Genomic DNA, 23,841 nt, shown 5'->3' with positions numbered 1-23,841 from the left:
GCTTGTGTGACTGCAAATTCAACTGCTGTTTCATTCTGACAGTTTAACGCTTCCTTCATTTTTGCAATCTGAGCATTTGCATCATTGATAACCCTTGTTGTGACCTGGACACACTTGGCAAACTTGTGACACAGGTAACTGGTAGGGGTATCAAGTGCATCATAAATGTCCTTTAAATTTTCTAGATCCCTTTCAACAGCGATAACATTGTCTTGGAGGTTACCAATTGGAGCCTTGTTGATTACACCTTGTTTTGTTCTTTTTGCTCTGCTTTTCCAGTGGGCATAAATGCAATCAAAATCATACAATAACCTCTCTTTACACTCTTGGGTTTGCAAGCTCTCTTTGAACTCAATTTGTTCCATGTTGGACTGGTTCTGCTTGTGCAGGTTGCTTAAGCTTGTGAAGGTCCTTTAAATGTCCTTATTTCCTTTTGACAATTTACTTCTTAACCAACACACCTTTAACCATACACCTTAAACCCCATAAATCATTGTGAAGGTTTAGATGCCCTTATTTTCTTTTGACATCTATACTTTTAACCAACACTTAAACATGTACTTTAACCATATAGACCATTGTGAAGATTCTTTAGATGCCCTTATCTTCTTTTGACATCTTTACCTTTAACCAACACACATACAGTCTAAAGGCTTAAACCTTATAAACCATTTCAAATAGTCCCATGAGTGTCAAATAGCATTTGCATTTAATTTATACCACAAAGAAAGCACCTTAAAGAGCAAACTGAACGACCACGACATGACACCGTTCTTGGTGCACTTTGCATAACAATGGTGCGATCTTTCCTTTCTTCTTTCCAAATGTTTCTAGGTTGTTAGCACACTAGCACAGTCAGTTCCTTTGCTCTTGAGTCCTTTGCCTTGAACGTGTGTAGTGCACTAACCTTGGTCTTTGGTTAACAAACAAACAGCATGGTTTACGAAGTAGCATGTTAGTTCAATGGATCCATCCCATCCGTGGTTCACCAAGCACGCAGCAGCTGGAGTGCAACGCCGAACGCGGCGCGAGTCGCAGCGGTCCGGCCGGCCCGCTGGTACGCTGCTGGTTCGGTGGCTGTCGTCTGGTGGTTGACTTGACGACCGGACTACCGTCGGTCGTCTGCGGCATGAGTTTTGACTGTCACGCCCTTTGATGAACTTGAAGAACGAATGAAGCAGTTGTTCTGTGTATGTACTGACGGCTTTATTGTAGCAAGCATCGCTTCCAAAGCCCACGTCAAAACTGACATAAAACACAAATAAATCATGATCAGAATGAGCAACATGAAACAAAGCACATAATGTAATATAAAGAAATTACTCATGTACAAAACAAGTATTTACCTCACTGACTGCACGTAATTCAAAGAGCATGAAGTTGTGAGAGGAACCCATGAACAGATCATCATAACCAGGACTTTAACTTTGTACGCTTCATGTTCAATGTGACAAACTCCGTCTGCTCAGCATGGACGGAAGATGCAATAACTGTGCGATCCTGAGCTTATTCCAAAGTATATGGTCATGTTACCGGAAATGACACAATCAAACTTCCGGAACACACATTTTACCCAAATCATCAAATAAGTAAAATATCAAACAAAATAATGACAAAAAACATCATTATGGCAGTCATATATCCCATCTAAATAGTCTTACTATCGATAGCACGCTGTGCTCATGATCAATCTGTTCTGTATCCTACAGTTAAATATACCTACTACCTACTGCAACTACCGATGCTGAACAACAACAAAGAAATATAGACTAGTGTGTTTACTAGGCCAAAGCAAGGCGCTTATATTACACAGACTGGCAAGTTGTATATTTTCCTTCTCCAGTTTATTCCCAGGGTTTATCTGTATGTGTATTTTGTGTATGAGTGAGTGCGTGAAAGTGAAAGGCATAAAAAGTAAAAAGACACGTCATCTCTTTGTTTGGTTTTTATAGCACAGTGGAAAAGAACGACCAAGTGATTTTCGTCTCTGACATCGGACTCCTTTACGGAGGGTCCAGGGCCAGGGGTCACACTCCCAAGATAGGAATGTTTATTGTGTTTTGGTAAATTTTCAGGGGGGATGGAGAGAGAAAGAGACAGAGAGTCTTTCTCTCTCTCTCTCTCTCCCCCCGCCCTCTCTATCGCTCTGTCTCTTTCTCTCTCCCCCTCCCCCCCTCCCTCTGTATCTCTCTCTCTCTCTCTCTCTCCACGCCCTCGCTACCTCTATGTCTCTTTCTCTCTCCGTCTCCCCCCCCTCTCTCTCTCTCTCCCCTCCCTCTGTATCTGTATCCCTCTCTCCCTCTCTCTCTCTCTCTCTCTCTCGGCTCCCAATGAGGAAGGGCTGCGGTCCGAAACGTTAGCGAATTAAAGTAAAGATTCTTGGGAGCCTGAATTGAATTGCTGCGCCGACTATTTCACTGTTACATTAGAAACATTTAACGTTTGACTACATACAGTTTAAAATGTTGTTTTGTTTTGTTTTGTTGTTCATCAGACGCCGTCATCCAGAGTGAGTTACAAAGAAGAAACATGGATCCTGGTCAACCAACTACAGGGTCAGTGTTAAATGTTTCATAATTATGTATTTACTCCTTTTCAAATAAATGTTCTATCGTTTCCAAGTCCAACTGATTTGGACCCATGGGGACCACCATCCTGACTCAGAGCAGCCTGGGGACCCCCTAGCTCTGATCCATATGAGTGTTTCCCAACCCGTGTGTCGCGGAGCTTTGGTGTTCCGCTTGATGTGTCCAAGTGCTCCGCGTAATTTGACCGAAATTAAGTTATAGTGTTACTTTCTGTCAAATCAGGCGGCACACTAACTCTCCCCCTTAAGCAATATTATAGCTACTGGGCTGCAGGCTTCTTATTGTTGCGTCGTTGTTGTCACACGTCTAAGTTAACCATTAGACGTTCGATAACTACAACACAATAGACTCTAACGACCCTCGGCCATTGAAATGTTAACGCTTAGATGCATGCAGAAGACGCTAGATTTCGCTCCCTCCAGGAGCGCGCAGAGCGCATAGGCACGTAGACAGCAGACACATACAGTCCTACATGTCCCGACCCAAACACGAGGAGGTAAAGTAAACGTGACGTTGTTGTGATTAAACATAATCGTGCATTAGAGTCTAATGCACGCATTAGAGCTATGGAACAGAGCTAGGGACCCCCGTGGGTCTGATTTGGGACCACCATCCTGACTCAGAGCAACCTAGCTGTGGACCCCTGTGGGTCCATAATAGACCCTCCTGACACACTAGTGGTGGAGGGTTCAAGCACTATTCCATGGGTTAAGTCAAGATAACAATAACAGACAATTATGGGGTGCTATAGTGAACAATTGTTATAGTATTGTTGTAGTCCTGTTTAATACATTAAATGGCCACAGCTACTCTGTTGGGGGAAAAAAAAAAGATAATTATGAATGTCACGTTGCACTTTATCACTGTATATCTCACTGAATTACTGACATGTATGTTTAGACCCACTTCATGTTTTAACATGTCTATTTAACTGTAATATGCCCCCCCCCCCCCCAATACAGCCATGAGCTGGGAGGCAGCGTTAGCAGTCTCATCAAGCTCGTTGAAGAGGCCTCCTCTGTCAGTCGGTGAGTCACTGTCAGTCACTGACACATTGTTGGACTTTGGAGTTACATTTGTATCTTTATTAACCAAACAAAAGAAAAACATTTGAGAGAGAAAAAAATCTAAACAGAGCAAAGAATATAAAGAATAATATGTGTTGTGCTAAATAAAATGTTTTTAATGTTTTTTTTTTCCTCATTTGAGAATGAAAGGGTTTTTTCTCTCAAAACCATGTCTTTGGTCTCCATTTGTTTTCTCTCTCTCTCTCTTGGATTATTTGTGTGAGGGGTGAAAGTTCAGAAGGCGGGTCCTACGCTGAAACTGAATACATGTAAGACACCTCTCCATTGGCCACTGTCTTAAACCCTCCCCATTGGCCAGGAGAGAGGGTGAGGGAGAGAGAGAGAGAGAGAGAGAGAGGGAGAGGGAGAGGGGGAGTGGGAGGGAGGGGACAGGGGGAGAGGGAGAGGGGGAGGGGGAGAGGGAGGGAGGGAGGGGACAGGGGGAGAGGGAGGAGGGGGAGAGGGAGAGAGGGGACAGGGGGAGAGGGAGAGGGGGAGGGGGAGAGGGAGGGAGGGGACAGGGGGAGAGGGAGGAGGGGGAGAGGGGGAGGGGGAGAGGGAGGGAGGGGAGAGGGGTTAAAGGAGGTGGCCAATGGGGAGGGTTTAAGACAGTGGCCAATGGAGAGGTGTCTTGCATCTTTTCAGCGTAGGACCCGCCTTCTGAACTTTCACCCCTCACACAAATAATCCAAGAGAGAGAGATTTTATTTAGCACAACACATATTATTATTAACCAAACATTTTACGAAGTATTTATTTTATGTAGTTTAAACAGTTTTTCCTTATTTCTTTACTTTGCTTGCAAATATATTTTTTGATTGCGTTTTTAAATTTGTTTTCATTCAAAACTTTATTCTTTGCTCTGTTTAGATTTTCTCTCTCTCAAATGTTTTTTATTTTGTTTGGTTAATAAAGACACAAATGTAACTCCATACTACATGCCGCCCTGCATGTCACCGTTGTCCTAGTCTAGGAAAATTGGCCTCAGATCCTGTGCAGCAGGGGCGTGGCCCAGTGCGTTGCGTTTCAAATGAAATGCGAATCAAAAGACAGGGGCGGGTTCCACATGGAGTGGGCGCTACATCTAAATAAGACGGAAGGGAAACAATTGCTCCTTGAGCGGTGGTGGCCTACTACAATTCAATTTGGAATTGGATTCCCTTCGGACTATTTTCATGGTATGCACAGTGCTTCAGACCGGAAAGGGGAGTGTCCGCTCAGATTCTGAGCGCAACGTACTTCCCTCACAGGGATACGTTCCTTTTTTCCCAGAAGTTCCTTTTTTCTCGCCCGCCTAGTGGCGAAAAATAAAACTTCTGGGAACTCAGATTACTGTTGTCCTGCTTCCCCGCTGTTATACCCCGTTATGTTCAACCTGTTCTGTAGATTGTTCTGCATGTTTTTACACTCTGCTGTCCATGCATGGCCAACAGAAACAAACTTTTCAGTATTATTACCCGTATTGCATCGGGCCTCCCACACCAGAGACGGAATGCTTTTATAATAGTCATGGGGTGGGGGGCCCGCCCCCTCCCCCTCCCCCTCCCCCCCGCTTTGAAATATTTATTAACAGTTTGCAGAATTACAGTAGCCTACATTTCAAGCACAAACTCAATACAGAGACTGTTAACTGTGAGTGGACGACCCAATTCCATACTTTGACGTCTACCACCTATACAGTAGGCCTACTGACAATAAAGCTCTAAATATGTTTCATAATGTTGTTTATCCCCCTGTCAGGGTTGATGATCAGAGGTCAGAGTCTCCTGTACCCAGCTGTGTCTCCATGAAGAGTGACTGCTCTATGGGCAAAGTTATTGACTTCAAAGATGGACACCAGTCTACTGATCAGAGGTCAGAGTCTCCTGTACCCAGCTGTGTCTCCATGAAGAGTGACTGCTCTATGGGCAAACTTATTGACTTCAAAGATGGACACCAGTCTACTGATCAGAGGTCAGAATGTAAAACTATCAGAAAACACCACATGATGTAGTTTTATTAAACTCTAATGATCCGATGAGGTCAGAATTAAGTCATAAGACAATTGGTCTGATTATTCATGATGTTAATGAATCTCCCAAAACATCACATCATTTATCCAGAGCAGCATCCATTATGAAACCGTGTGCGTTCAAACACAAAACAATACAGTGGGTCACACTCCCTCTCAACTGCTTGTTAATTAATTTGCTTGCTCCAGCTGTGTAAGCTCAAGGTGCGCACTGAGCATTGGGCAATAGCAGATTGAGCCTCTGCAACTGTTAGTTATAGTTAGTTAAGCCCATCACACACCGGCTGCGTCCGCCGCGCGGCGGGCACAGCCGCCTCCATTATTTTCAATGAACCTATCGCACACCGGCTCCGTCCTCCCGCGCCGCGTCGCCTGGCGCGCCGATAGAACACAGTTCTATTTTCCAGGCGGCGCCACGCTGCAACGCGTCGCGCCGCAGACGGTCGCAGACGGTGTGAGATGAGCTTGAGTTAGTTTATTTATCTCAGTCATTTACAGTACAGTTGAACATTCAGAATGAGGGTTTACACAATTACCGTTTGACTGGAAAGGTTTGGGCTGAAGCCGAAGCTTATTATGCCCACCTTATTAATGATTCAAATAATAAAAGGGAAAAATAAAACTAAAACAAGAACAATAGCAATGGGAAAACTGATTCTCTGTAGTGCTGTGCTTCTTATAATATCAATGATAAACAGAAAAGACATATTTGGCTTATATGCCTTATACTAGTTACGCCCACATACATTTAGCTTTTTTTAAATCGTGCTTATATATTTGAAGTGGTTGCTTAAAATATAGTGTATATTTTTTATTTTCGTTTACTTTTACTGCATGTGTGTTTGTATATATTTGTGTTTGAAGTGGTTACTACTTAAATTATTTATTCTTTATTGACGGAGAAGCAGTAGTTGAGCGCTATAGCTGCTGCTGTCTGCTAATAATGCTACAGAACTAAGTGCTAACAACACATGTACGCTATACAGCGCACACACATGGCCTACACAGTGGTTCTCAAAGAGGGGTCTGTGAACCCCCAGGGATCCTCCAGGGAGTTCCAGGGGGTCGACTCCCAGCTAAATGATAGATGGTTAGGAACCAAATGGACCCGTAACTTATATAACCCAGAGACCCGAGAGAAATGGACCTGCTATAGGGAACATCTGGTTCCATGATTCCCTTCAAAAAAACCAATAAAAAGGCGTAAGCAGCAAAAATATCTTAAAAGAAAAATGTAACAGTAAAGTAAACACACTGTCTCACAGCGTTTGATACAAAATAATAATAATAATTAAAAACATGTGTGCACAGTAAACACTGTCTATGCGTAGGACACGCACCGCACACACACACACACACACACACACACACTTACTTACAGGTAGATTTACAAGCAGTGAAACCAGCTGACCTCTACTGTCTCTGTTATCATGTTGCATTGACCTGAAATGTGTCAGACTTTGTTTTACGGAACATGTTTATACAGCTCATAGAATCGTAAAGTTTAATATCTAACTCACATTTTAAGAAGCAATTTTTATAAGCACACAAAAGATTGGTTAACGGGAAAGTATGGGCGTCACGCAAACCTCAAGTTTAGCATGCATAATCGCCCCCCCCCCCCCCCCCCCCCCCCCCTGGGGCGATGGTACATTACGGGAGTTTACCTGAGTTTGTTGTTAAGTTAATCTGAAGTTTCCTGTAGTATACTATACACAACCATATTCCATGGTCTTTGCGCAGTGACACAATGTGAAATGTGGCTATAATTTGACTTGTCTTGACTTGTGTCCTAATTTAAAAAGGATCATGATTTAATATCTCAATGTGATTATATTATGTCTATCAACTAGTGTGTCTAGTTGATGAATAAATGTAATGTTTCATGATGGTTGTCATGGTGATTAATACATGTAATGTTTCATGTTGGTTGTCAGGGTTGATCATCAGAGAGCAGAGTCTCCTGTACCCAGCTGTGTCTCCATGAAGAGTGACTGCTCTATGGGCAAAGTTATTGACTTCAAAGATGGACACCAGTCTAGTACTGATCAGAGGTCAGAGTCTCCTGTACCCAGCTGTGTCTCCATGAAGAGTGACTGCTCTATGGGCAAACTTATTGACTTCAAAGATGGACACCAGTCTACTGATCAGAGGTCAGAATGTAAAACTATCAGAAAACACCACATGATGTAGTTTTATTAAACTCTACTGATCAGAGGTCAGAATGTCTCTCCTACAGTTAGTGCAGCATCTTAAAGGAGAATTCCATGCTAGAAGGCTTTCTTACCTTTCTTTGTAGTTGTTACGTCCCCACCAAAGAGGTCCAGGTGTTATTTTGTGCAAAAGTGCATTATTGGCTGTTTCCCCTAATATAAGCCCTCAATAGAGCGCCGCAGTCCCTCCCCCTTTCAGAACAACGAGTGGCCCAGGAAATTAATCCCAATGCATTTTTCCCCATACGCATTTCTTAAATTATTTATTTAAAGACCTTTTAAGCGTCGTACGAAGCCAACTCTTGTCGTGACGAATCATGACAACACACACAATATTTTGGACCTAACAAATAATTACAAAAAAAAAAATGTGTTTGTTGTCATGATTTGTCACGACAAGAGTTGGCTTCGTATGATGCTTAAAAGGTCTTTAAATAAATAATTTAAGAAATGCCTATGGGACAAATGCATTGGGATTAATTTCCTGGGCCGCTCGTTGTTCTGAAAGGGGGAGGGACTGCGACGCTCTATGGGGGTTGGGTTTTTGTGCTAATTCGCTTATTTCCATCGAAATAAGTACAGTAAAGTGTGCTGCTCGGGATACTATTTACATTATGAAGAGAGGTTATATAAAAAAAATAGTTTTTTGAGCAATGGAAATAAGTGAATTAGCACAACACCCCATAGCCCCATTCATTTCAATGCAATTCATTGAGGGCTTATATTAGGGGAAATAGCCAATAATGCACTTTTGCACAAAACAACACCTGGACCTCTTTGGTGGGGACGTAACAACTACAAATCAAGGTAAGAAAGCCTTCTAGCATGGAATTCTCCTTTAAATTAACCTGTTGTTTCTGAATCAGGGCTTTAAGACACAACAAGAACACATTAGTTCATGTTTAATTCAGAATTCAGTCAGTGTTCATTATGGTTAGGCTATTTTTGTAATGTTTTTAAATATAGTTTTTCATACATCTGTAACTGTAACTGCACTAGTTTAAAGGCACAATCAGTGATCCAAACATAAATAAATTAAGCCCCACAATTAAACAATAATTAAGGTCTTGTGGTGGCGTAAACCGATGTATTAGTGTGCATTATACCGTACTATGACATATGAATTAAGCACACGCACGTGTGCACGCAGCGCACTGCACACACACACACACACACACAGAAGGAATTAAGGACCTGTAAGCTGTCTTTAACTGTAAAGATGACCATATCAAGTGGTGATTATAGTTGATATGTCTATCAACTAGTGTGTCTAGTTGATGAATAAATGTAATGTTTTATGATGGTTGTCATGGTGATTAATAAATGTAATGTTTCATGTTGGTTGTCAGGGTTGATCATCAGAGAGCAGAGTCTCCTGTACCCAGCTGTGTCTCCATGAAGAGTGACTGCTCTATGGGCAAAGTTATTGACTTCAAAGATGGACACCAGTCTACTGATCAGAGGTCAGAGTCTCCTGTACCCAGCTGTGTCTCCCTGAAGAGTGACTTCTCTATGGGCAGATTTATTGACTTCAAAGATGGACACCAGTCTACTGATCAGAGGTCAGAATGTAAAACTATCAGAAAACAACACGTGTAGTTTTATTAAACTCTACTGATCAGAGGTCAGAATGTCTCTCCTACAGTTAGTGCAGCATCTTAAAGGAGAATTCCATGCTAGAAGGCTTTCTTACCTTTTTTTGTAGTTGTTACGTCCCCACCAAAGAGGTCCAGGAGTTATTTTGTGCAAAAGTGCATTATTGGCTATTTCCCCTAATATGAGCCCTCAATAGACAGTTGCAGTTACAGATGTATGAAAAAAAAACCCAACCCCCATAGAGCGCCGCAGTCCCCCCCCCTTTCAGAACAACGAGTGGCCCAGGAAATTAATCCCAATGCATTTTTCCCATATCCCGTCGTATGACGCTTAAAAGGTCTTTAAATACATAATTTAAGAAATGCCTATGGGACAAATGCATTGGGATTCATTTCCTGGGCCACTCGTTGTTCTGAACGGGGGAGGGACTGCGGCGCTCTATGGGGGTTGGGTTTTTTTTTCATACATCTGTAACTGTAACTGCACTAGTTTAAAGGCACAATCAGTGATCCAAACATAAATAAATTAAGCCCCACAATTAAACAATAATTAAGGTCTTGCGGTGGCGTAAACCGATGAATTAGTGTGCAGTATACAGTACTATGACATATGAATTAAGCACACGCACGTGTGCACGCAGCGCACTGCACACACACACACACACACTTTCACAATTGACAAGCAATGCTTGAACACAAACAATAGATGCACAATTTTGGGAACTGCAGTGTTTCAGGCAGGGGGGCAGTCAGACGGATATTTTGTGAAGCCACTAAGGAAATGAAACTGGACCCAGAAAAACCCATAGCCCCATAGAAGTCCATGTATTTTGGCCCAACTTCACCTAGACTGCATTACCTTAATAAACATGGTCATGAATACTTTTTGCTTCCAGTCACTAGTTTAAAGTCTCATTTCTAATGTCATAATATTCTTTTTGGAAAATTATGGTCCCATTTATAAAAATAACTCATTGGATTATGGCGCGTTTAGGACCCACGGAGAAGGAGTTATAAGAAGGGAACCACGGAGAAGGAATTAAGGACCTGTAATCTGTCTTTAACTGTAAAGATGACCATATCAAGTGGTGGTGGTTTCACTGTTCAGTCTGAACCACTTCCTCTCCAAGTCAACTATAGATTTACAACCAGTAAAACCACCTGACCTGCCTGTTATCTGATGGTGTTAGACTTTTGTAGCATATACTTAGTGATATGGGAATAGGATTGGACCAATACTGCTGTCAGAAGCAGGGCGTATGGTAGAAAGGAGTTTGCATTGAAGAACATAAAGAACCAAGAGACTGAAAATTATGCTTAACGGTATTATTATTATTATTGAAAAAACACAAGTAAAATAAACAATCAATCCAGATATAAAACAACATAATTCAACCCAAAAGTATAGTATAGACTCAGTCAGGGTTTGTCCAAAGTCAAATGTTCAAAGTCATGAGTTCAAGGTCAGAGGGGTGATGTGAGGCAGTTCTTAGAGTGTATTCAGCAGTGTGAAGCAGAGATATCCTACCGTGCAGGTAGGACAGAAACAGAGGATCGCTCTGTGTGTGTGAGTGAAGCAGAGATATCCTACCTTGCAGGTAGGACAGAAACAGGGGATCGCTCTGTGTGTGTGTGAGTGAAGCAGAGATATCCTACCTTGCAGGTAGGACAGAAACAGGGGATCGCTCTGTGTGTGTGTGAGTGAAGCAGAGATATCCTACCTTGCAGGTAGGACAGAAACAGGGGATCGCTCTGTGTGTGTGTGAGTGAAGCAGAGATATCCTACCTTGCAGGTAGGACAGAAACAGGGGATCGCTCTGTGTGTGTGTGTGTGTGTGAGAGTGAAGCAGAGATATCCTACCTTGCAGGTAGGACAGAAACAGGGGATCGCTCTGTGTGTGTGTGAGTGAAGCAGAGATATCCTACCTTGCAGGTAGGACAGAAACAGGGGATCGCTCTGTGTGTGTGTGTGTGTGAGTGAAGCAGAGATATCCTACCTTGCAGGTAGGACAGAAACAGGGGATCGCTCTGTGTGTGTGTGTGTGTGAGTGAAGCAGAGATATCCTACCTTGCAGGTAGGACAGAAACAGGGGATCGCTCTGGGACCTAAGCTCACCATTGTGTTCAGCATCGTCGTCATGGGGTTTCATGAACTAATGGAATCATGAACCTGGCCTGAACACAAAAAAGGCCAAATTAATAATAACCAAAATAATAATTAAAGTAGCCGATCTACAACAGCATACAACATAAACAGCATAAAACCAGCATTTACAAATGTCAAATACGTTTACGTTTCAAACTTCAAAATGAAAATAAACAAAACCAAACAAAACACTTCAAAACATTTCAAACAAACTCACCAATTCAGTTAAAATGCAACAGCTCATCCAGCTCATCAGTTAGTGGTGTTTGGAGTCTAAAACCAATCATCAGTGTCAGTGTTAATATCATGTATTGTAAGGAAGAGTAAAATTGTAAAATGTTTGCAGAAGAATAGGGATACAGACCTGCCACAGCCAGCGATGTGCACCTCAGTGACTGAGACAAAATGGCTGTGCTTTACACTAGGGTGTGGTGATGACTAGGGTGTGGTGATGATTGCTGACTGCTGATTGAAACTTGTGTGACTGAGTGAGTGAGTGAGTGATCTGTGTGATGAGCTGTGAACTGATGCAGACATGGTACAGTGACCATACAACAGATACAAATACAGACATACAATTATAAACCTGGGTTACACTTTGATACGGAACATGTCTAAACACCTCATAGAATCGTAACGTTTAATAACTTAACTCACATTTTCAAAGAACATTATAATTATGCAATTATGGAATATTGTGCAATGTGGCTAATGTTCAATATAGCTGCCCATTCCTCTGCCCAAATCTGAATACATATTTTGAACTCCTTTTTGTAATTATACATTGTCAACGATTACAAAGATACAAATTAATGGACACCATGACTCACATTTTTTCAAAAAACTGTAGCTTACCAAGTTTCCTGCTTTAAATCCTATACCCTCTGGTGTGTGTGTGTGTGTGTGTGTGTGTGTGTGTGTGTGTGTGTGTGTGTGTGTGTGTCCTCCACAGTGACCAGCAGCAGATATCTCTGGGTTCCAGTGGTCAGTCAGCTCAGGAACATGAAACAGAGCTGGACTCCATATTTAAGGTACGTTAATGTACAACAACAGCTTTACTACATCTAATACTGAGTTGATCACAATAGAGGGTATATGCGTGTGACATCATCATCAAACCAGGAAGTTATGCGGGAACGCCCACTGAGTGGCAAAAAACTACTTTCTGGCCTCGACAGCCCATACATCCAAAAAGTCATTAAAAAAAGTCATATCTGATTGCATTAAACAATGTTAAACTCAGTTTGCATGTTGCTTTGCCACACTGTAAACCCCAATGAGTACGAAATACTCAAATCGTTTAGCGGAAGCATTTGCCTCCATTTTTTTTGAGTTGGCAAACTAAAAAGTTAGAGTAACTCATTACTTGAAGTTTTTAAGTTAAAGGGACACTTCACCCTTTTTGCAAAAAAATATATGTTAATGACGTTTAGAAGCTTTAGATCACTTTCCTGGGGGTCTTTATGTGTGTAATATGTGGTTTTAGATATTTTAGATTGTAGCAGTGAGCCCAGTGTCTCTGATGTCATGGACACTGGTCTCACTTCCTTCCTGGACTACAATTCCCATAATTATTTGGTGCACTGCTCCTCCTTGTGGATAGGGCAGGTCTGTCTTACTGAGACAACATGTAGTCCAGGAAGGTAGTGAGCCCAGTGTCCATGACATCAGAGACAACAGGCTCACTGCTACAATCTAAAATATCTAAAATGACCTCCTGGACTGCATAATCCATCGGTTTCCTGCTGAAAACCATGGCCTCAGATGTGAAGATGCTGATCCTCATCTCAGCCGCCGTACACTCGACTGCAAAGTTTATCGACTGTGAACAGACCGATCAATCATTCAATTCGATATTGTTGAGTTTAACCTTTATTATATTATTATTATGATGTGTTTCAGGAGCTTGAAGGGAAACTCGTAACATTCGTGAAGAAGGAGATGAAGAGGTTCCAGAAGATTCTGACAACAGATTACCGAGAATACTTAGAGAGTCAGGGGGAGGGCGAGGAGGAGAGGAGAAGCGCCACAGAGGGAGCTCTGAAGATCACACTGCACCTCCTGAGGAGTCTGGAGCTGGAGGAGCTGGCTGACCTCCTGATGATGAGTAAGAAAGACTTTGTTAATACCTTTACCAAGATGGAGATCAATACGTCTTTATTAATACCTTTACCAAGATGGAGATCAAAAAGTCTTTATTAATACCTGATGGAGATCAATACGTCTTTATTGATACCTTTAACATGATCAATAAGAAAGTCTTGTATCAACTCTTGTTTTTAGTGTTCTGTTGCTTAATCATATCATACTTGCTTAATATCTTAGTTCCAGTCGGCAGAATTAAATCACCGATAATAATACCGTACGTTTCAAATTGTATTATTGCCTTTTTACAACATTATAAAAGTGCAGTGGTCAATGTAAACATAATCTCCAAGCAGATAATATAATATATTATATAAGCAGCCAAATGCATGTGTGATAAGATCAACTGTTCAAGAGCAACACAACAACAATAACAACACCAGTAATAAAGATAATGATCATCTAATGGCAATGACCATCTGGGCGGTTACATAACGTTAACACAACACGCTCACTGGTGTCTTCTGTTCTTTGGTCATGTAGGATCTCTTGCTCCTGGCAGTCAACGACAACTCAAGTCTTATCTGAAGAAGAAGTGTCAGAATGTGTCCGAGTGGATCGCTAACGAGGGAACCCAAACCCTTCTGAAGCAGATCTTCACAGAGCTCTACATCACAGAGGGAGGCAGTGGAGACGTCAATAAAGAACACGAAAACAAACAAATCGAAGCAGCATTCAGGAAAGCAACGAGACCAGAGACGGCAATCAGCATCGAAGACATGTACAAACCCTTGCCTGGACAAGGACCAATCAAAACGGTGATGACCAAGGGCGTGGCCGGCATCGGTAAAACGGTGTTAGCTCAGAAGTACGCTCTGGACTGGGCCGAAGGCAGAGTTAACCGGGAGGTCCACTTCTTGTTTCCACTCACTTTCCGAGAGCTGAACCTGATGAAGGAGAAGAAGTACAGCTTGGTGGAACTCCTTCAGCATTTCTTCGGTGGGATCATGAAACCACTCGTCTGCAGCCTGAAGGAGTTCCAAGTCATGTTCATCCTGGATGGATTGGATGAACTGAGGTTTCCTCTGGACTTCCAGAACGCTGAGATTGTGACCGATGTCACCACGCCAGCCTCGGTGGACGTGTTGCTGACAAACCTCATCAGAGGCGACCTGCTTCCCTCTGCTCGCATCTGGATAACCACACGACCTGCAGCAGCCCATCAGATCCCAGACGTTTACGTTGACCGGGTGACGGAGGTGCGAGGATTCACCGATCCACAGAAGGACGAGTACTTCGTCAAGAGATTCGGGGACGAGGAGAAGGCGCGCCCGATCGTCTCCCACGTCAAGAAATCCAAAAGCCTCCACATCATGTGTCACATCCCGGTCTTCTGTTGGATCACCGCCGCAGTTCTGGAGCACCTGTTGAAGACGGACGTGAAAGGATCGCTGCCACAGTACCTGACTGAGATGTACCTCCACTTCCTGCTGGTTCTGTTCAGACAGAAGAGTGTGAAATATCACGATGCTCCAGAGAATGTCATTCTGGCTTTGGCAAAACTGGCGTTTGAACAGCTAAAGAAAGGCATACTGATCTTCTATGACGCAGACCTGAGAGAGTGTGGCATTGATGTCCGAGACGCCTCTGTGTACTCTGGAATGTTTACACAGATCTTTAAACGGGAGAGAGGGCTGCACGAGGACACAGTGTTCTGCTTCGTCCATCTGAGTGTCCAGGAGTTCATGGCTGCAATTCATGTCTTCGTCTCCTTCGTCCAGGATGGTGTCAACCTGCTGTCAGAACCACAAACAGCCTCCAACTGGTTTTCACAGAAACCGAAGATTCATCACCTCTACCAAAGTGCTGTGGACAAGGCCTTACAGAGTCCAAATGGACACCTCGACTTGTTCCTGCGTTTCCTGCTGGGCCTCTCTTTGGACACCAATCAGAAACTCCTTCAAAGGCTGCTGATACAGACAGGAAACACCTTCCAGACCAATCACAAAACCATCAAATACATCAAGGAGAAGATCATAGAGGATCCATCTCCAGAGAGAAGCATCAATCTGTTCCACTGTCTGAATGAGCTGAATGATCATTCTCTGGAGGAAGACATCCAACGGTACCTGACGTCAGGATGTCCCTCCACAGACAAGCTCTCTCCTGCTCAGTGGTCAGCTCTGGGTTTCGTGTTGCTGTCTTCAGGAAAGGAGCTGGACGTGTTTGACCTGAAGAAATACTCTGCTTCAGAGGAGGCTCTTCTGGGGCTGCTGCCCGTGCTCCAAGCCTCCAATAAAGCTCTGTAGGTTCACTGATAACTGAATATACATTTCATATATTATATATTTTTTTAACAGACAATCTAATAAATAAATGCTCTACCACTAATGTTTCTTCAGGCTGAGTGGCTGTAACCTGTCAGAGAGTTGCTGTAAGAAGTTATCGTCAGCTCTCAGCTCCAGCTCTAGTGAGCTGAGAGAAGTTGACCTGAGCAATAATGACCTTCAGGACTCTGGAGTCCACCTTCTGGCTGAGGGACTGGGGAGTCCACACTGCATGTTGGAGACTCTCAAGTCAGTATAACTGTGTTTAAATATAACCTAATACATTTCTAATATGCCATAATTGTCAGGTCCCTTTTCGCTCAGTTTCGTTCCGATGTCATTGGCACTACTCATTCAATCCAGTTTTGCATTGATAAGACAATTCTGGACTTTTGTTAAGTTCTCCTCATAATATCCTGCAGTTACCATTTTGTCACAAGCCAGAAATGTATATTAATGTGTATAAAAAAGAAGAAAGAAATTAAGAAAGAAAGAAAGAAAGAAAGAAAGAAAGAAATAAAGAAAGAATCTAATAAAGAAATGCTTTACCATTAATGTTTCTTCAGGCTGAGTGGCTGTAACCTGTCAGAGAGTTGCTGTAAGGAGTTATCGTCAGCTCTCAGCTCCAGCTCTAGTCTGAGAGAAGTTGACCTGAGCAATAATGACCTTCAGGACTCTGGAGTCCACCTTCTGGCTGAGGGACTGGGGAGTCCACACTGCATGTTGGAGACTCTCAAGTCAGTATAACTTTGCATTTAAATAAAACCTAATACATTTCTAATATGTCATATTGTCGGGTCCCTTTTCGTTCAGTTTCGTTCCGATGTCATTGGCACTACTCATTCAATGCAGTTTTGCATTGATAAGACACTTCTGGACTTTTGTTAAGTTCTCCTCATAATATCCTGCAGTTACCATTTTGTCACAAGCCAGAAATGTATATTAATGTGTATGAAAAATAAGAAAGAAATTAAGAAAGAATCTAATAAAGAAATGCTTTACCATTAATGTTTCTTCAGGCTGAGTGGCTGTAAGCTGTCAGAGAGTTGCTGTAAGGAGTTATCGTCAGCTCTCAGCTCCAGCTCTAGTTTGAGAGAAGTTGACCTGAGCAATAATGACCTTCAGGACTCTGGAGTCCACCTTCTGGCTGAGGGACTGGGGAGTCCACACTGCATGTTGGAGACTCTCAAGTCAGTATAACTTTGCATTTAAATAAAACCTAATACATTTCTAATATGTCATATTGTCGGGTCCCTTTTCGTTCAGTTTCGTTCCAATGTCATTGGCACTACTCATTCAATGCAGTTTTGCATTGATAAGACACTTCTGGACTTTGGTTAAGTTCTCCTCATAATATCCTGCATTTACCATTTTGTCACAAGCCAGAAATGTATATTAATGTGTATGAAAAAGAAGAAAGAAATTAAGAAAGAAAGAAAGAAAGAATCTAATAAAGAAATGCTTTACCATTAATGTTTCTTCAGGCTGAGTGGCTGTAACCTGTCAGAGAGTTGCTGTAAGGAGTTATCGTCAGTCCTCAGCTCCAGCTCTAGTCTGAAAGAAGTTGACCTGAGCAATAATGACCTTCAGGACTCTGGAGTCCACCTTCTGGCTGAGGGACTGGGGAGTCCACACTGCATGTTGGAGACTCTCAAGTCAGTATAACTGTAATTACTTGAGCAAGTAATGTTGTTTGTCCAGTGCTCCGATGCGTATGTCCCGTGGCAGCGTATGACGTAATGTGATCAATTTGTGCTTGTGTGCAAGCGCAAGTAGGCACTCGACATAGTGCAGTTCTAGTTTAAATCGTTTTCTCATGCTCACTGTGTGCGTGTGTCCGTTTTAATTCTTGGAGATCTCAGAGGAAGCCTTTATGACCGACGTCATTAAATACCAGCCGCTCCTCCAGACCATCGCTAGGCTAAAGGTGCAATTACTTGTGTTCATCTTCGGCAACCAAGGACAGTTTGGTTGTAACAACAACTTGGGATGCCAAAATAAGCAGCTGAACGGCTTGCAAAATTCTGTGCAATCTCTTCTACTATCGATAGCCGCCAGATAGTGTGAAGACGCTGTTACTTGAGGGCTGTGTGGGTATTTGTCTGGGATTTGCTGATTGCATTCTGTACAGCACCTTGTAAACATTTGTGTCCTTGCATTGCATGTGTGTGTGTGTGTGTGTGTGTGTGTGTGTGTGTGTGTGTGTGTGTGTGTGTGTGTGTGTGTGTGTGTGTGTGTGTGTGTGTGTGTGTGTGTGTGTGTGTGCGTGCAGTTTTTCAGGATGTCTGGTCACATGGAAAGGCTGTTCTTCTCTGACCTCAGCTCTGCGCTCCAACCCTTCCCATTTGAGAGAGTTGGACTTGACCTTCAATCATCCAGGAGAATCAGGCGAAGCGATGCTCTCTGCTGTTGTGAGGGATCCACGCTGTAGACTGGACACTCTTAGGTATGAGAGACTTGGTGCGTGTGTGCGTGTGAGTGTGCGTGTGCGTGTGCATGTGCATGTGCATGTGCATGTGCATGTGCATGTGCATGTGCATGTGCATGTGCATGTGCACGTGTGTGTGTGCGTGTGTGCGCATGAGGCTCTCATCATTACAGTACATTACATCATACAGTAACGCTCCATCATACAGTCTGGGCCAACGGAAGAGCTCTCATGAGTATCCGGATACAGTGGAAATGGAGCCTCCTCGCCACTTAGTCTTCACAGTCGCGCATATTTATCCTAATATAAATAGAAAACATCTAAGGCTATAGCTTGTTGCTTAGCAGAAAAGGAAATAAGCGGAAATGGCAGCTTCCGTTACTCAGCTCATGGGGGCTGTAGTCCCAGACCGTTACTCAGCTCGTGGGGGCTGTAGTCCCAGACCGTCACTCAGCTCGTGGGGGCTGTAGTCCCAGACCGTCACTCAGCTCGTGGGGGCTGTAGTCCCAGACCGTCACTCAGCTCGTGGGGGCTGTAGTCCCAGACCGTCACTCAGCTCGTGGGGGCTGTAGTCCCAGACCGTCACTCAGCTCATGGGGGCTGTAGTCCCAGACCGTCACTCAGCTCGTGGGGGCTGTAGTCCCAGACCGTCACTCAGCTCGTGGGGGCTGTAGTCCCAGACCGTCACTCAGCTCGTGGGGGCTGTAGTCCCAGACTCTCTATAGCATTCGGAGATTGTGGAATAGTTGTCTGGCTACCGATTACATTTCTGACAATAATGTATTCAAATCAATTCAATCATTATCATAGATAATCAGGTGTGACTTTGTCTCTCCTCTCTCCAGTGTGGACCACGGTGACGTGAACTGGCTGACACCAGGTTTGAGGAAGAGCATGAGGAGTAAGATTCTATTCTGTTTTATTCATTCAATCAAAGCATCACATTTAAAACAGGGGTTCTCAACCTGGGCGTAGCGACCCCTCGGGGGGTCGCATATTATTTTCTGAATGTGTAAAAAAAAAAGAAGAAATAAAATATTGCAACTGAATGGCTGGAAAGTAGATATCAAGAGTTTAAGAGCCGTATTGTACATAAACGTTGAGGATTTCCCAGCCAAAATATTAGAGAACTACAGATTCAGATGAGCAGCTCATATCCACATCAGCATGTGACATTATTAACTCATTCACATCCTACTGTGAATGAAGATGATAATAACCATAACGTGTAGACTAATACAGTATGTGACATTAACACAATCATACCTCCAATCACAATCTACAATGTCGTCATTTATCACACGCTCTTAATCCAGAGGGATTTACAGTAAGCAAGAACAACACATGGTAATACATCAAATACATAGAAATAGACATCAAGAATCAAACGTAAGCTAAGAACCTAACATCCGTCTAATCTATATTGTGAAGTTGCCCGAACGGCCAAGGCTCCAAGAACAGTCAGAAATGTTCGTTAAGGGCTTTTATTTTCCCCAAACTCCTCCACCAACCTCCAGACAGTTTTCTTCAGTGCAATTCACATACACAAACTAAATACTGGCCAACAATAGACCAACAGAACAAATACTTAGGCAAACACAATTGAACAAGATCACATAGGATGAGAACTCTCTTCAGGTTAAACCTGGGTCACCCAAGGCCCTGTAGCTCTCCCTCAGGGTAACAGGTTAAACCTTGGTCACCCAAGGCCCTGTAGCTCTCCCTCAGGGTAACAGGTTAAACCTTGGTCACCCAAGGCCCTGTAGCTCTCCCTCAGGACTGTTACCCGTGTTAAAGCCCACAACCAACTAACCCACTTGTCCCTGCAGCCTCCCTTAAATAGGGGTGGATCATACCACAGGACACAGAGCAATTAGCAACCTTTCTTCTCAATAAATACTTATAAATAAATACTTCCATAAATAATCCCTTGTATAAAAGTAACCTAAACATACTAAAGATGTGTTACCATTAAACAAATATAAATAAGCATGAACACTCAATGACAAATACTCAAAGCATAAGAAGTAACCCCCCCCCCCCCTCCCCTGCATAGCACTTGGCCCCTTCCTAAATCAAGGGCAATGCCACCAGCAGTGCAGGAGAGACAATTAGCAAACAATCAGTGAACACACAGTTTTCCATACACAAGTTTAAAACATTAGTCCTTGCATGTTATAGAAAGCAGTTTCAAGTGTCTTTGTATATAGGGCACGGGTTGCCCCGTGACATATATAATGAAACTATACGATACACATCATACACTATAGAGTGCTATTCTATGTCTACATAAAATCTAAATACATCTAATCTAAAATTACATGAGTTGAGCCTTAACATACGCCTGTAAGGTTGTCGAGGCTAGGGCAAGTGCTACGGACACTTGTGGAAACTAATCACAAGACTGACTGTCATCAAGTCACCATATAACCGTCTGTCATGGGCATGATGTGCCCTCTAGCTGTCACCTGTGGGCATTACAGTCCATCTGTTACCATTCAAAGCAGAGGATGGTTTGAAACAAACATGTTGTGAGCTGTGTGTGACCTTTATTTGATAGATACAGTAGAGATTGACAGGAAACAGGAATGTAGGCCTATTCAAAAGACTGACTAAAACTAAATTAAATTGTAGGCCTATTCAAAAGACTATGACTAAAACTAAATTAAAATGAAGGCCTATTCAAAAGACTGACTAAAACTAAATTAAAATGTAGGCCTATTCAAAAGACTGACTAAAACTAAATTAAAATGTAGGCCTATTCAAAAGACTGACTAAAACTAAATTAAAATGTAGGCCTATTTAAAAGACTATGACTAACACTAAATCAAAATTTGCTGTCAAAATCAACACTATAGCCTCATTAGTTTTTCTATTTCAGTTAATGAAATAGGTCCCAATTGTATAGTTTTATATTTTTTATATTTTTCTCTCAGTAGGCCTAATCATTGGCTATTTGTCAGAGGTGAGATTGAACGAGTTCAGAAAAAAATTGCAAAAATTGCATATCTACAAGCTATTATGACACATTGTTTGCTATTTTTGCATTGCGACACATTGTTGTCTATTTTTCCTAGATAGAGACAAAGATTATTTTGTTAGTTTTAGTTTACTATAAAAACCTTGGTCAAAATAGCAGTTAATTTGTTTCATCCATTTTCTTTATGTATTTGTTTTATTTATTTCATTTAGTTAGTTAGTTGTACATACATTTACATTTGTTTTCGTCAGTCAGTCAGTCAGTCAGTCAGCGAGCTTGTAGGTCGGCTATTTTCAGCATGCAATAAAGTGTAAAATCAGTCATTACGACGCCAAATTACATTTTAGTCGACTAAATCAACTGTAGAGTTAGTCGACTAAAATCGTATGATATTTAGTTGACTAAAAGTTAAAACTAGACTAACACCAACATTTTAGGTGACTAAAATGTGACTTAAACTAAATATTTATTTATCCAAAAGACTAAATCAAAATAGCCTCATTAGTTTTTCTATTTCAGTTAATTAAATATTTTCCCAATTCTAGTTTTTTAGCTCGGTAATCACATTTATTTTATTTTTCACAGTGTCAGAGGTGAGATTGAACAAGTTCATAACAAATAGCTAAAATAGCACATATCTATATCAGTAGTTCTCAAACTATTTCATGTCAAGGACCCCAAAGATTATATATTGATCACCCCTTCTGAAAATATGTTGTTCCAGGGACCCCCCAGAAGCAAAGATATTTAAAAACGTTTGCTGTGAAATAATATATAGTCAAAGATTTGCCCACGATTATTCAAAAATAGCAGATCTACAAGCTCGTAGCGCGGCACCGAATGTCGCGCTTGTGGATCTGCTGTTTCTCAATGATATTCTCTGCTATTTCTCAAGTACCCGCCACCCACACACACCCACACACACACACACACACACACACACACACACACCCCACACACACACACAGCAGCAGCAGCGGCGGCGGTGCCTTTTGTTGTTCTTTTGTTTTTTGTATTATTATTATTATTATTATGATGATGATGTGCGATTGTAAACTGGTGCTGTATTGTGTTGTTCTTCTCATCAGATGTGTGTAAACTCACACTGGATCCAAACACAGCACACAGAGAGCTCTCTCTGTCTGAGAACAACACGAAGGTGAAGAAGGTGAGAGAGGATCAGAAGCGTCCTGCTCATCCACACAGATTTAAGTCCTACCATCAGGTGATGTGTAGAGAGGAACTGACTGGACGCTGTTACTGTGAGGTACAGTGTAGTGAACTTGTTTATGTAGCATTGACACAAAGCGATATCACCAAACAGGGTCATGACAGTAGGTTTGGATTAAATAATAAATCATGGAGTCTGAACTGTAATGGTGTTAATAAAAGCTACACTGTGTGTCACAATAAGAAGATCATTGACCTCTCTGTCAGTCCCTCCTCCTCCTCCAACAGAGTAGCAGTGTATCTAGACCATGCTGCTGGCACTGTGTCCTTCTACACAGTGTCCTCTGACACACTCACACACCTGCACACCTTCCAGTCCACGTTCACTGAACCTCTGTATGTTGGGTTCAGGTGCTGGAGCTCAGTGTCTCTGTGAGTGAACCTCTGTATGTTGGGTTCTGGTGCTACAGCTATGACTCCTCAGTGTCTCTGTGAGTCAGATAGAGGAGGAGGAGGAGCTACATGTACAGTATGTAGCATAATGTATATAGGCCCAGTATAATGTATATAGGTCCAGTATAATGTATATAGGTTGACTGACTCCTCAGTGTCTCTGTGAGTCAGATAGAGGAGGAGCTACAATGTTAGTAGTACTATAGAGCGTTGCAGTCCCGCCCCCTACCAGGGCCCAGTCCCAGGGCCAAACACGCACACACGCACACGCACACACACACACACACACACACACAGAGAGACTCCTCTGTGAAGAAGTGGGTGGGGCAAAAGATCTACAAGCTCACAAGATGTTGTGATGTGATGTTTGAAATCTGCAGTTTTCACTGCATTCAACCTTTCTCTCTTATCTAATCAGAATGTTGGACCAAAATGACATTTGAACTGAAGTTAAACAAGTGATATTTGTATGCATATTGTTCTGAACGCCTCGGTGCATTCTGTAAATTAACAGTATCATTTTAGGAGCCACTTTGAGAAGCCCTGTTGTAAAATACAAATGTTTAATCAAGATTCAAAATAAAATGGAATATGTGTTCTTAAAATAATTGTCGTGTCTTTTGTTATCGTTTTAATTGTGTAACAGCTTTTACAGGGGTGTAAGTATAGCGTGTCTATAGAACACTATAGAACCAGAAGTGAATTCCTTGTGACTTCAATTCCTTGTGTGTAGGAGTAAAACACTATGAAAAACTAAATAATCTAAACATTTTTTGCA

General features: G+C 42.3%; 1 protein-coding gene across 3 annotated transcripts; it reads left to right on the top strand.

The window, feature by feature from the left end:
• Positions 1-2,328: 2,328 nt before the first annotated feature.
• LOC308318817 (NACHT, LRR and PYD domains-containing protein 3-like) lies at positions 2,329-23,684 on the top strand. 3 transcript variants are annotated; one of them, XM_080768471.1, is made up of 16 exons: positions 2,329-2,369; positions 2,495-2,555; positions 3,551-3,612; positions 5,485-5,608; positions 7,604-7,819; positions 9,229-9,441; positions 12,573-12,651; positions 13,523-13,727; positions 14,249-16,010; positions 16,108-16,281; positions 16,599-16,769; positions 17,052-17,222; positions 17,517-17,687; positions 18,305-18,478; positions 19,306-19,361; positions 22,529-23,684. In XM_080768471.1, the coding sequence occupies exons 2-16, from the start codon at positions 2,530-2,532 to the stop codon at positions 23,044-23,046; spliced, it is 4,122 nt and encodes a 1,373-aa protein (XP_080624597.1). In that variant the 5' UTR covers positions 2,329-2,369; positions 2,495-2,529; the 3' UTR covers positions 23,047-23,684. The 3 variants fall into 3 exon arrangements, with proteins under 3 accessions (XP_080624597.1, XP_080624596.1, XP_080624598.1); XM_080768470.1 differs by having other exon boundaries at positions 3,551-3,616; positions 5,396-5,608; XM_080768472.1 differs by lacking the exons at positions 2,329-2,369; positions 2,495-2,555; positions 3,551-3,612; positions 5,485-5,608; positions 7,604-7,819 and adding an exon at positions 7,876-7,884.
• The last annotated feature ends 157 nt before the right edge of the window (positions 23,685-23,841 follow it).

This window comes from Protomyctophum bolini (assembly GCF_963924005.1).
Source record: "Protomyctophum bolini genome assembly, chromosome: 7".
Classification (NCBI taxonomy): domain Eukaryota; kingdom Metazoa; phylum Chordata; class Actinopteri; order Myctophiformes; family Myctophidae; genus Protomyctophum; species Protomyctophum bolini.
Note: the sequence above shows the minus strand (reverse complement) of the source record. Positions and strands in the feature narration are given on the sequence as shown.

Bases quoted from the DNA above. Each gene is read 5' to 3' on its own strand.
- LOC308318817 (XM_080768470.1), top strand. From the start codon at position 2,530: ATGGATCCTGGTCAACCAACTACAGG. The intron at 5,609-7,603 runs GTCAGAATGTAA...GTTGGTTGTCAG, and splicing joins CACCAGTCTACTGATCAGAG to GGTTGATCATCAGAGAGCAG. The intron at 16,282-16,598 runs GTCAGTATAACT...ATGTTTCTTCAG, and splicing joins TGCATGTTGGAGACTCTCAA to GCTGAGTGGCTGTAACCTGT.